Source organism: Dromiciops gliroides, chromosome 4, assembly GCF_019393635.1.
Source record: "Dromiciops gliroides isolate mDroGli1 chromosome 4, mDroGli1.pri, whole genome shotgun sequence".
In the NCBI taxonomy this organism is placed as follows: domain Eukaryota; kingdom Metazoa; phylum Chordata; class Mammalia; order Microbiotheria; family Microbiotheriidae; genus Dromiciops; species Dromiciops gliroides.
The window spans coordinates 485,592,600-485,606,955 of record NC_057864.1 but is presented as its reverse complement, the minus strand read 5'-3'; the positions used below and the strand labels follow the sequence as shown (position 1 = coordinate 485,606,955).

Genomic DNA, 14,356 nt, shown 5'->3' with positions numbered 1-14,356 from the left:
GTTTTTATTTTTTTCTCATTTTGTTACTGCTGTCTTCCAGGCTTACTCTGTCCCTCTGCTCCAATGCTGCTCACGTCCCCACGGTCAGGCTAATCTCATAACCATCCTAAGGCCCTCTAAGTGGTAGGTTTTCTAGACCAGGGGTGTCAAACACTAAACTGTATATAAGGATGCCTGTGGGCCACATATTGGCTTAGAAAACCACACATGAGCATCATCTATGTTCTGGTGAATTTTTATTTATTTTGTTAAATATTTCCCAATTATATTTTAATCTGGATCATGCCACGTGTTTGATACCTCTACTCTAGAAGATCACGATGACCTTGTCACCAAGGAGTGGGGTATGGTAGAAGCAAAAGCCACCAGGGTCTCCTACCACATAGATTAGTTCTTTAGCTCAAAGACAAGGAAGCTGTCCCAGGAACCCCATGGGCACAGAGGAGGAGAGACCACATAGAGCCAGTCCTTCTGAAGATGTAGAAGACAACTCCTGGTCTCATGAGTCACTGATCAATGAAGACAAGGTGGGACACATCTAACCAAGGCAATTGCTATATTCTTTTTTTTTTTAATTAATTTTTTTTAAGTGAGGCAATTGGGGTTAAGTGACTTGCCCAGGGTCACACAGCTAGTAAGTGTTAAGTATCTGAGGCCGGATTTGAACTCAGGTCCTCCTGACTCCAGGGCCGGTGCTTTATCCGCTGCACCACCTAGCTGCCCCCAATTGCTTTATTCTTATTGAATATCTTTCTCAGGTTATGGCCAAGTCAATTTCTTTTTGTTAAATGCTAAATATTCCATGAGCATTTTAGTTTAAAACAACCAAAGGCCCAGAAGTCACCGCCATAGTTCAGGCATATGAAAAGGGAAGCTTGCTAAAAGAACTGAAAGACAAGGGAGATGTGCCACCGCAAACGAAAAAGATTTTGTGACTGGATCCTGGGGCCAAAGGAGAGGAAGAATAAAAAGGGGAATTCAATGTTTCAAGTACGGTAACTAGCATGCTGTATAGAGCTGGCAAGATCCTCAGAAATCACCTGATATCATTACCTCATTTTAAAGAGCAAAAACCTGAGGCCCAAAGTGGTTAAGTGGCTTCCTGAAGTATGTCACAAGTACTAAAGAGCAGAGACAAGATCTGATCCATGTCAGAGGATTTAGACAGGGGCTTCCATTCAGAGCTGACCTTAGAGTTCACCCAGTCCAACTCCCTTATTTAACAGGAAAGGGAAACAAGGACCCAGAGAACCAGTGTTTCATGGACAGCAGAGACAGGCTTCAAACCTAATGCTTCTGGCTTCTCTATCCACTACATTACACAGCTTGAACACAACCATAAACAGGAACAGTAAAGTCAAGAGAAGAGGCCAGACATTTCAGGGGGGGAAAGGGGAATGAATCTGATTTTCAGAAAAATGAATTTGGGGAGATAAAGAATCTTCAAGTCAGCACCACAAACTTTCCGTGGCTGATAAGAGAGAAATCTCTTTAAGCTCAGGATACAGATGAAGAACAGGAAGTAAACATCTATATGTGGTGAGAAAGCCACGCCCACCCAGAATTACACTTTGTGGAACTGATGGTAGCCTGGAAAACACAAGGAACCCCAGAGCCTAGGCACACAGAGGTGGGAAGAGAGCAGGGATCTCTCAGAACCTGGCGACAGTGGGGATCAATCAAATCTAGCTATGTGCCTCAGCAGAGATGCTGTGCACTATTATCACACGGTGGAAAGGGTGTGTGCCCAGTATACTTCTATAAGACCAAATGAACTGAGGAATTCTATTGTTTCAGTGTGTTAAGGGATCCCTCCCCACTAACTGGGCAGCCTGTTTAGGACTGGCACAAGAAAGCATGTCTTGTCTCTGTGTTCACAAGAGGGCAAGGACTCTTAAAAATGGGCTCTAGTCAGAAAGGCCTGGAAGGACCTATATGAACTGATGTATAGTGAAGCAAGTAGAATCAGGGCAAGGCTGTGCAGAGACAGCAATATTGTTTGATGAAGAATGACTTAACCATTCTCAGCAATGCAATGATCCAAGACAATCCCAAAGGAGTAATAAGGAAGCATGCTATCCATCTCCAAAGAAAGAAATTATATTGACTGAACACAGAAGGAAGCAGGCTCTTTTTCACTTTCTTTCATTTTTTTTCTTTTATTCAAGTTTTTTTGTACAAAATGACTAATATGGTAATGTTTACATAATTGTACATGTATAACCCATATCTCATTGCTTACTGCCTCAGGGAGGGAGGAGGGGAGGAAGGGAAGGAGGGATAAAATTTGGAACTCAAAATTATAAATAAAAATGGCTTTTATTTTAAAAAAGAAAAGAAAGGGCTCTAGCCTGTGTGTATTCACTATTTATAGGATGGTAAATGTTCAGTTCTTGATCTGGTTGGACTGGAGACCTGAGTTTGAATTCTGGCTCTGCCCTGTGTGACTCAGGAGCAGGCATTTCACATCTACTTCATGGTTGATTAGGTGACCTTTAAGGTCTCTCTCATACGCTAAATCTATGATCCCAGAAAAGGAAACAAGGAACTGGACTGAACTGGCCAGATTTCTAAATTAAAGTTGCTAATGAGAACTAGTCCCCACATTAGGTTCATTAGTACTAGGCTGGACATCAAGACACGAGTTTCATTCTCAGCTTGGATATTAATTGTGGGGGGAAGGGGAGGAGAGGAGAGAGAATGCACATCCCAAGTTTCTTTCTGAAACTCTATAATGACGGGACGGCAGTACAGCTAATGCTCCCTTTTCCAGATTTAAAAGTTCATGAAAGGGGCGGCTAGGTGGCGCAGTGGATAGAGCACCGGCCCTGGAGTCAGGAGTACCTGAGTTCAAATCCGGCCTCAGACACTTAACACTTACTAGCTGTGTGACCCTGGGCAAGTCACTTAACCCCAATTGCCTCACTAAAAAAAAAAAAAAAAAAGTTCATGAAAATCCTTACACGCTACACTATTTTCTTCAGGCAGCTAATGTACACTTTCATTCCCAATAGAACTGCTTGGACCACAATCAATCATTTTGTCACCGATTCTGCTTTTCATGTCTATTTCACCTAAAAGGCAAGGATCTCAATGACAAAGTACACGATGATACAGTAAAGGATCTATGACATCCCCAGTAAGACTGCTCCCTCCACTCACGGGGGCTGAAATGCTACCATGTCCTTCTCCAACATACTTCACTGTGGTATAGAGACAACACTGGTTGGTTGAGGTTATGTTAACAGCACTCATGGGTTCCACACCGAGCTGGAAAGGCTTTAGGTATAATGCTGGCAAAAGATTTTAACTGCTCTTGAAAGCTTATCCTAAGTAAGATTGATTCATTATCAAAATATTGGTCATTAGATGAGTAAGACTAGACTACATGGAGAGATAAAAGCAAGGATAGAATCTGCTAAATGAAAGTAAATATTTGCTTCAAGAAAAAATACATGTTCCATATAATTAGAGTGGAGAAATTTCTCTTTGTATTAACTCGAGAAGGCTTGAGCTTTCTTCTGTTTCATACTTAAGGATTTTAGTCCTCTGAGCTTAAAGAGCAGAGCTCCTATTAATAAACATGTAGATGGCTAAGATTATTCTAAACAAGTTTAGTATCATGAGTCATCGATGAATGTTCTGAAAGCCTCCTTCCTCTCTCCTCTCTCCTCTCTCCTCTCTCCTCTCCCCTCTCCCCACCCAGCTCATCTTCTTTGTCAATGTATGACTTTTCTGGTAAGATGATTGAATAAGCAAAAAGAGATTGGGAAGGGGACCCAAAAGTGGAAGAGTGTTTGTACCACAGTCTTAAATTTAATACATCCTTTAGAAAAAGGACCCAATGAGGTTCCCTGTTTTATACACAATTCTTTTCTGGTTTTTGTATATGAAAACATTCATATTTGTTCATGTTTATCAAGTTCATAATAAAAAAGAAAATGAGTGAAGAAATACTACTCAAGACTGAAAAACAATTAACAGAGGAAAGAGAGTAAGCACAGAAAGTCAGTATCCTAAAATTGAATAGGCAATATTCAGGTGGTATGGAGTAAATTGTAAAAACATATTAGGTGTAATACAGCAGATATGTTCATTCATTTAAAATGATAGTTAAGAAACATAGGAGTCATTACTTTCAAAGAAGAGGGGGAAAGAGGAAGAATGTGCAGGCTGGAGACTTTTTTCAGTCTTTTTTTTTTTTTTTGGCAGGGCAATGGGGGTTAAGTGACTTGCCCAGGGTCACACAGCTAGTAAGTGTCAAGTGTCTGAGGTCAGATTTGAACTCAGATCCTCCTGAATCCAGGGCCAGCGCTTTCTTTATCCACTGTGCCACCTAGCTGCCCCCCTGGAGACTTTTTAAAAAGAGTTTTGGAAACCCCTTTGGTTTCCTCTACAAAGCCATGCCAGGGCTCCTCGGTGCCTCATCTAGCTGTACGATTTCTTCTATAACAACCATTCATCATATAAAATACATGGGCATAAAATACCCACATATAATAATGATGTCTTCTTAAACACGGTGTCATTTTGAAGGGAAGCAGACACAACAGAAAATACTCATACAATCAATAAAGTAAAAAGGGTTTGGTCGTCCGTACCCCCCTCCCCCCGCGCCATGGTTTCATTTTTTATTTAGTATGAGACTGGCAGCTCAACGTTGGGGGAATGGCATTTTGTGGCTCTATTGCTAACTCACTGGACACATGTTCGACTGTTCAGGCATTTACAGCCATGCCTGACTTTACGACCCTACTTGGATCTGAGGACAGATTTGAACTCCAGAAGATGAGTCTTTCCTGACTCTGGGTCCAGCACTCTTTCTACTGTGCCACCTAGCTGTTCTGGCATTTAGTACCTACCTAATAAATGAAGGGAAGCTAGATGGCACAGTGGATAGAGTGCTGGGCTCAGAATCAGGAAGACCTGAGTTCAAATTTGGCCTCAAGTCATACACTCGTATGACCCTGGACAAAGCACTTAACCCTGTTTACCTCAGTTTCCTCATTTGTACAAAATGAGCTAGAGAAGGAAATGGCAAGGACTCCAGCTTCTTTGCCAAGAAAATCCCAAACGAGTCACAGAGAGTCAGATACTACTGAACAGCAACAATAAATGTTTATTAATTGATTGATTCCAAGTCACTGAAGCCCTCTGACCCAGCTTCTTCATCGATAATACTATTTGCCCTGTTAACCGCACAAGGTTGTTGTGAGGCTCAAGAAATGGTACAAGAAAATATCTTTCAAAGGATGACATACCATATAAATCTAAAGAAAGATGAATGTTATCCGTAGATCATACATTCCTAGCCTAGCTTATACCCTCTTTACTTGACTTACACAGTAAATCTTAGCATGTCTATGTAACTACTCAGTTTACCTATTATCCCTTATCTGTTTTATGCCCAAAATTTGGGAAGAGAAATGAGTCAGTAATCCAATTTATTCTAACTTGTTTCCATAAGAAAAACTGCTAAAAGCAGGCTTTTGAGGGCAAATGTCCATCTATTCTTGGCAACAGCACATGACCTGAGCTCAAGGCACCAACTCCCCTGCCCTTCCTTTTTGTCCCTGAAAGGAACAGCAGCTGTTGGAAAGGGCTCCTCTCCACAGAGTAGTGGGAAGCAAACATACTCAGAAAAACCCTCTAGACTTGCTGCCTTAACAGCAAATACCAAAATGAAGAACTGCTTGATATATGTTGGCAGGAAACAATACAAAATAGGGACAAGGTGAAAGAAAGAGAGGAAAAGAATAACAGCAAAGAATGCAGAAAGTTATGAAAAGAGCAGGAAAGGAAAGGACAAACACAGAAGGACATGGTCCCATAAAAATAGCAAGAGAAGCAATAACACTGAATAAGCTGAAGCTGCAGGAAAGTCTTGGCCCCCAAGAAGGACTTTCACAGAGACCTGGTCTTGTGAAACAAGCTGATAACTGATCTTGTCAATCAGCATGGAGCAGTGACAAGAGCACTGAGTCTCAAGTCAGAGGATCCTGGATTCAAATTCTGACTCTGATACTTGCGGTGTGGACTTGGGCAAGTCTTGAACCTTCTGGACTAAGTGGTCTCTAAAATCCTTCTGCCTCTATAGTGATGATCCTATGACAGAAAGACGACCTGTAGTTTTCTGACTAAGGGAAGAGAATCATAGTAGGAAAGATACAGCAAAAATGGCTAACAGCTAAAAGTCAAGATAAGCCAAGAGATGGTTGAGTTACCAGCCCCTGCTCAAATGAATAACATCTGGAATACTTTTTTTAAAAGTCTAGTGGGGCAGCTAGGTGGCGCAGTGGATAAAGCACCGGCCCTGGATTCAGGAGGACCTGAGTTCAAATTTGACCTCAGACACTTGACACTTACTAGCTGTGTGACCTTGGGCAAGTCACTTAACTCCAATTGCCTCACCAAAAAAAAAAAAAAAAAGTCTAGTTATTACTGAATCACCATCAGTGATATAGAAAAAAGAGAGGCACTAAAGGTCCAAAAAAGGCCAAATCCCCAAATTTCAAAGAAGAAAAAAGTGGATTATGCAAATGAAAGGCCAATAAGTTTGGCTTGGATTCCTGTTAATTACAAAATACCAGCACAGCTTTCTCCAGAATGAGTCAGGTCAGATGAACACCATTTCCTTTTCTGGCAGACCAAATAAAGCTGAAGCCAGAGTTTGTATGTCAAGATTTACCACAATATTTGACCAAACTTCGAAAGCCTTCTAACAGAGCAGATTACAAAGGGGCAGCACTCTCTGAACCTGTATTAAGGAGAGCAGGCAACCAGATGAATGTCCAGACCCAAAGTAGTTAAGTCAGTATCACCTTGGAGAGAACCCTCTCATAAAATATCCAAGGGACCTGTCCTTGGGTTTGTGATGTTCAACTTTTTCTATCAAACCCATGGACGAAGGCATAGATGGCAGATCCATCCAATTATAGATGGCATCAAGTGAGAGGGGGGAGGTTAACTGAATCAGTATCCAAAAAGATATTTCTTGACATTTGGTAGCAGAATTAAAGACCAAATCCAATAAGAAATTTAATACGAAAGAGCCCAAATCCTATATTTGGGTTCAAAATATTAATCCCACAAGTGCAAGAGGAGGGAGGCCTTGCTAGACAAGAGGGGGATTTTTGGTTTTTAGCAAGCTTAAGGAGTCAAATGTGAAATGGCTGCCAAAAAAGCCAATGAAATCTTAAGCCACATTCAAAGATGGATAATGTCTTGAAAGGGGAAAATTATATTCTGCTTTGCACTTCTGCTCTAGTTAGACATTTTTAACAGTCAATTTTGGATGGAGAAAAATTATAGCACTTTATAAATCTGAGTGCATTGCAGTTTTTATAAATCTTAACTAACCATTTCTTTACATGAATTCTACAAACTGTTTCTTTAAATATTTAATCCACGAGCAAATGTATTATAAGCATTTTTATAAAATACTGTTTACCTTACTTTACTATTATAATTGTAAGGTATACATGCTAATCATGACCTTGAAACAATTGATCCTTCTTCCATATTGTTTTATTTTTACTGATCCCAAAAAAAGGAGAGGATCTGAGATTAAGATTTTATCAACAGATAAAATCACATTTGAGATTAATGTTTGATTACTATAAAAGCCTAAGGGGAACAAAAAAGTATTGTGGGCTAGGCCTGACTCAGGCTGACGCTGCATATCAGATTTGAGATCACAAGGAAATGAAACATTTGTGGACCATTCAACAGTCAACAAAGGATGTTTACTTAGTCAAAGCATGAAAGACACTCAACAAGCCAAGGAACATCAGAATTAGGTTAAGGCGGGAGTGTCAGTTCTACAGAGACAATGCATTTGGTCAGGAGGGTGGGCAGGGTTTGGCAGCTCCAGCACCTTGATAGGGAAGGGAGGGGGGCCGGTCCACAAGCAGGAAACAGCACCACTAGCACAGCTTGAACCTCCCAGGCCAGAGCTCTCCCACCACAATGGATCATACTGTTAAACAGACGCTTTAAGAATAAGCTCAAGAAAAATCAGACTCCCTCCCATCTCATCCACTTGATTTAGGTACAGCCAAAATTTGTACATACTTTAATATATACAAGTTGTATTTTGGACTGGCTTATCTGTCTACATAATTATTGTTAGGTGGTAGTAATTTCTAAAACTGTGTTTCCAAAGTACTCCAGGTCAATTTTCAAGATATCTCAAAGAGAGGAAGATCCCCCCCCCCCCATAGGAAAGCTCTCAGAATTCCTCCCCATTCCACCAAAAAAGCGCAACTTTAGGGTTCGTCACCAGCAATTAGTGACCTCCATGCCTACTTCCTCATCTTTACAATACTGTTTTGATAAAAATCTATGTACATGCTCAGGATATGAATGATAAAAATAGGAGGCAGAGAGATCACACAATTGATGAGGGAGGGATGTAGAAAAGGGGTTCTTAACCTGAGGTCCATGGACCATACCCCCCAAAGGGTCAGTGAACCTGGGTGAGAAAAAAATGACATCTCTATTTCCTTGGAAATCCTACGTATTTTATTGTATTAATTTAAAAACATAATTCTGAGAAGGGCTTCATAGGCTTCACCTGACTGGCACAAAAAAGTTAATTAAAAAATCCTGGTGGAGAGAATATAAAACACTTCTATATTCGTTGTTTGATGGCGGCGGTGGTGGTGATGTAGAAGAGGAGAAAAATCTCAGATGTTCCATCAAGAGTGTAAAAGATTACCGGACTGATATATCGATCCACAGTGATCCTCTGATGATCTAAATATCAAACAAGATGTAAAGTAGGAGACAGGTTTGCCAGAGGTGCCCGCCAGTGTTACAGAGGATGTCCTAAGCAGAGATTACCTAAAGATGGCAATACACTTTAGATGTTTCTTCAGGTTACATGAATAGTGCTTTATACAGAACCCAGAGCCGCTGAGAATATTTATAAAAGGAATATATTGGGCCCTAAGAAATGAAAAAATGGCCAAATCAAAGACCATCAGAAAGATTTATTTGAACTGATTTAGAGTGAAGTGAAGAGAACCAGAGGAATATTCTATATATAACACCATAATCAATAAAACCAACTTTTTAACATTTAAGACCTCTGATCAATGTAATTATGAACCATGATTCCAGAGGAGCCACACTCTCTGACAGAGGGAGAAAGATTCAAGGACTCGAAACACATTATGAGACACAGTTTGGGGCGTGACCAAAGAGAGAATTTACTTCACTTGACTATGCATATTTTTAACTAGGCTTTTCTTTTCTTTCCTTGGGAGGGAAGAGGAAGAGAGAATAATGCCTGTTAATTGAAAATGATACTTTTTATAAAAGAGAATCTCCATGAAAAACAAAAAATTTAAATCAATCCCAGGAAAAGGATCACCACCTTAAGACAATCCTGTGGTTATCATTTGCAACTTTTCACAAATTTAAAAGTTAAACCAGAATAAACTGTAATTGGAATGTAAAGTTTTTGAATCACCACCCAATTTCATATTTACCTTTGTACACATGTCAAAAGATGTCCCAAAAGATGGCAAAGCAAGCCAAATGCCTACCTTTTCTGCTTTCTTGTCAGAGATATCTTGCTTCTCTAAAACTGCCATACTTTCCTTCAGATTCTTCACGATGTCTGCGGGAGACTTATGAGATTTTCCAAACGGGAACGGCATGACTGCAAGCTCCACAGGGCTTCTGTCTCCTTTTCCTGCTTATCTGTGGACACACACACACACAAACAAAAAAACACCACAAGTTAAGGTAAGAAGATGGTGGGTTTTGAATTCCATAAAAAGCACAAAGGAGTTTGGTGTTTGACAGACTCTAGAGTCTAGCCTAAGAGAACTAATATTTTGGAAACACTGACACTTAAAGTCTGAAGTTAGGAAAACCAGCATTGACCACCAGTAAATTCTACTACTAGAAATAATGTCACAGATTATAATATTCTCAATAAATATCACCTCCACAGTACTTTCACTCATTGGATTCAGACAACACCTGTGGGAGAAGGCGGGGCCGCCACCATGGTCCCACTTTCCGAGATGAGGAAGAACACCAGACTCTGGGTCATTCAAGCTATCTGGTGCCACTCATTAATGCTCTGTGGCCTCAACTAGTCAAGGCCACCTAGCTGAAATGCACAAGGGGGTCTCTAAAATGCCCCTGGTATTTATTTGAGAGTTCTCTGAAAAGCTCAATGAGCCTCCAGTCTCCTATGACCTCCTGGGTTGTGGAAATTCCATCAGTACCTATGGGTGGCCCCTGTTCTACACCTTAAAGTCTTAGAGAGTTGACTGAGGCACCATTCAATAACTTGGCCAGGATAAAGGAGCCATATGTGTCAGGGTTGGTAGAGGAAGAAAACATTCCGTGTTCTAAAGTTCCTTTTGACATCCTACGTTCTAGGTTCCCTCCCAGCCCTGACGTGTTGACTTCCTGGGCCTCAGGTTCCTTCCAGTCTTGACTGTCAATCTTCTCTACTGACCGTGCTAAAGTGTCTCTACTCCCAATAAGCCGCACAGCACACACCTGGCCCAGGTTTCAAATTTGTAATGAGTCCTAAGCCTACCCTATAAAGCATCCACCTCCTCCCCAGACAATCAGGTTTCTATACTGATTGTCTCTAAGTCCAATCACACCTTGGCACTGGGAAGGGGCAGAAGGCAGGACAGGAAGGACACTCCCTCGACTTCCTTCTCAGAACTCGGTACCTGTATGCAGTCCTCTTACTGTCCAAACTCTGCTGAAGCAACAATTCACCAAGGATTATTCTCTTCTGACCATAACGCAAAATGATTTCTGATTCCTTTTCCTTTCTGTGCTCCCCCCTCCCATTTTCTTGGGAGTTCAGAGCGAGGTAGCCTGAATGCAGGCAAGTAGCTCAGCTCACACATTTAAAAAAAACAACCTTAAAACCAAAAACCACACCTAGACCAAACAATGATCAAGAAATCCAACCAGGAACTACAATAAGTGACTTCTCCCACCCCAGAACTGCACCTCCAAAATCAAACAGAAACCCAGGGGCAATAGGAAAGATGGGTCACCAGAAAAGCCAGCCATATAGTAGACAGGCAGGTGACCAAGATGGAAGGGAGCCTGCAAGAGCACCCCCAATCCTCTTCTTGTATCCCAGCTTGTTTATGAAAATGATTGTTTCGGGAGGTGGCATGTGTGTGTTAATTTCAGAACAAAACCAAAACAAAACACACAAAAAAGATTTAAGACAAGGTAGCCAAATGACCTTTTGCTGGTAGACCTTGCCTTAAGTCATTCTGCTTGGACTACTCTACCTAAGGTCAGTGGTAGGAAGAGGAAAAGGAAAGAATTGTGCCCCCCACCCCCACCCCATTCTCCAGACACTAGGCTAAAGATGCTGAGGTTGATGATATTGGAAGATACAAACAGCCGCTCCGCCTTCAGTCCCTAGCCCTGGGCTACCGCGGTATGTCCTCTCTGCCCTCCACCAATACCCAGTTTGTGGGAAGCTGAGAAAGGGGCATTCAAAGGAAAACATGCTTATTTTGCCACCTCCCTAGTCTGTGGCTCTACCCAGGAGCAATCTCTACCACCTGCTAACCGAACACAGACAGACAGACACACACACGACTATTACTCCACATAAAAAATAAAAACTTTAGAGGGAAACAATATACATTTAAAAATTCATTTGTTGTCCTTGAACTGAGTTCTCCTGCCCCAAACCTATACACAGGCTGTCCTTTAGAAGGCTCTCCTAACTGTTCACCTACTCAATCCCTACTCATCCTGTACAACTCGAAGGCCACATCTGCTAGGAAGTTCTCCACAAGCCATTTTTTCCCTTTTTCACACCATTCTTTTTAATAGTGCATACCTGCAATGTCAGGTAATACTGTTTATCATAAGTATCTGTATTGGTATTTTAGCCACCTACTAAACTATAATAGCTCCTTCAGGGCAGGTCCAGTCTTATCTCAACTTTCTATCTCCCCCAACATGATGTCAAGTTAGAAATATTCAAGAGGCAGCAAACACAGAACTAGAGCTCGGATCCATCGATCTGGGAGTCATCTGCATGAAATCATCAACAACAACATAGCTATGCTTCAAGGTTTGCAGATAAATAACTAATGATATTATTATCCTCACTTTACAGATGAGAAAACTGAGGCAGGAGGGTAAATAATGTATAACTCAGGTCTTCCTGACTGTAAGCCCAGCATTTAGCTGCTTCTAGCTTCTCTGAGAAAGGATACAGAGAGAAGAGGGCCAAAGACAGAGCTTTAAGGTACACCTCCAGTAAAGGGAACACAAAGTGGATGATAAGATGTGGTCAAACATGTGGGAAGAGAACCAAGAAGAAAACTCGGGGAGGATCAGAGTATTCAAGAGAAAGGATGATGCATGAGAAAAGGACACTGGGTCTCATGAGTGAGAGATCACTGGTAACTTTGGAGAAAGCATTTCTGTTGAGTGATGGAGAGAAAGTGGACAGGGCTAAGAAAGGTAAGGGAGAAAGCAGACCACAACCTGAACAATCAAGTGCTCCCCAACAGCTGTGAACAGCAGTCCCAAAGCACAGGCCTGAGATGTCACTGCTGTTTAATAAGCTTCAGCCATTCCCTATTAAGATCAAATACAAACTCTGGCATATAAATCCTTTCACAGCCTGCTTCTAACCAACCTTCTCTTCCCCTTCACTCACTACTCAGTCCAGCCAAACTGGACTCCTAGCTGTTCCTCACACATGACTCGCCATCTCCCGTGCCCGGAATGCCTTTCCTGGTCACCACAGAATCTTAAAATTCCTAGTTTCTTTCAAAGCTTAGCTCAAGAACCACCTCTCCCAAAATCTAGCACCTCCCTGCCCCACCCCAAAAAAATTCTTTGCATTTACTTAGTTGATATTTACATGGGCATAAACTGTTTCCCTGATAAAATGTAAATTTGAAGGTGGGGACTGGATCATGTTTTCTTCTGTAGCCCTCACTTAGCACAGTAAAAAAGGCTTTTTAACCAGCTAACACACCTTGCCAAATGTGTCTGCACTTCCTGGATGACAGACATGGAACCCATTGCCAGGTTTACCCCCAAAGTCCCTCTGGCTTGAGAGACCTCCCAGGACCTGGGCACTGCCGACCCAATCTCCAAGTCTTTGGAGCAGGACAGAGACCTCACTTAAATGGCTCCCTATGATCCAAAGGTATCATCATGAACATCAAGACTTGCTCTAGTGCTGCTGCATAAGTGGGAATAAGGATTTTTAAAATGCTGGCTGGCTGGGGCAGCTAGGTGGTGCAGTGGATAGAGCACCGGCCCTGGATTCAGGAGGACCCGAGTTCAAAATTGGCCTCAGGCACTTGACACTTACTAGCTGGGTGACTCTGGGCAAGTCACTTAACCCCAGTTGCCTCACTTAAAAAAAAAAAATGCTGGCCCACTTCATTATCAGGGCTGAGTCTATTCTGGAATACAGCAGAGTCGCAATTTAGTGGCGCTGGCCACCTTGCTGACCATCACACCCAACATCATCTCAACTCCTCGAATTTTCTTTTCTTTTCTTTCTTTTTTTTTTTTGCAGGGCAATGGGGGTTAAGTGACTTGCCCAGGGTCACACAGCTAGTGTCAAGTGTCTGAGGCCAGATTTGAACTCAGGTACTCCTGAATCCAGGGCCGGTGCTTTATCCACTGCGCCACCTAGACACCCCCAACTCCTCGAATTTTCCCTGGCTGTCCAAGGTCTGGAACCCTCTCCCCTTCTCATCTCAGCAGCTTAGTCTCCCTGGCTTCATTGAAGTATAAGCAAAAGTCCCACCTTCGGAAAAAAAGTCTTTTCTAGTCCTCCTTAGTCTTAGAGCCCTCCCTCCGCAGGTAACTGTTTGCATGTGTGTAGTCTCTACCATCAGGGAGGAGGCACTGTTTGTGGCCTCTCTTTGTATCCCTAATTCTAAGCACACATTAGGCACTTAATAAATGCACACTGAATTGAGTTGTGTTGGTAGTTAACTATGTAAACTCCTTTAGCGAAAGCTAAAGTGGATGGGGTAGTGGATAAAGCACCAGCCCTGGATTCAGGAGGACCTAAATTCAAATCTGGCCTCAGGCACTTGACACTTACTAGCTGTGTGACCCTGGGCAAGTCACTTAACCCTCACTGCCCTGCAAAAACAACAATAACAACAACACAAAAAATAAAAAGCTCCTTTAGGAAAGAGGCTGCCTTTGAGCCCTTTGTATCCCCATCCCTAACAGATTGCCTCTCACACAGCAGACGTGGTATAACAAATGTATGTGGCTGACTGTGGTCACAGAGCACCCTGTGACCCAGAGCCCAATGGCCTCAGACTGATGAGAGGCTCTTGCAGGTTTCCCAGGCCCT

The 14,356-nt window shown here is 42.1% G+C and overlaps 1 protein-coding gene across 2 annotated transcripts in view; it reads right to left on the bottom strand.

The window, feature by feature from the left end:
- CAB39 (calcium binding protein 39) overlaps positions 1-14,356 on the bottom strand; it is a 109,191-nt gene that overhangs the window by 42,254 nt on the left and 52,581 nt on the right. For both annotated transcript variants that reach the window (XM_044002000.1, XM_044001999.1), the window contains exon 2: positions 9,552-9,708. In XM_044002000.1, coding sequence (XP_043857935.1) covers positions 9,552-9,665 — 114 coding nt within the window. In that variant the 5' untranslated portion in view covers positions 9,666-9,708. The remainder of the gene's footprint in view (positions 1-9,551; positions 9,709-14,356) is intronic.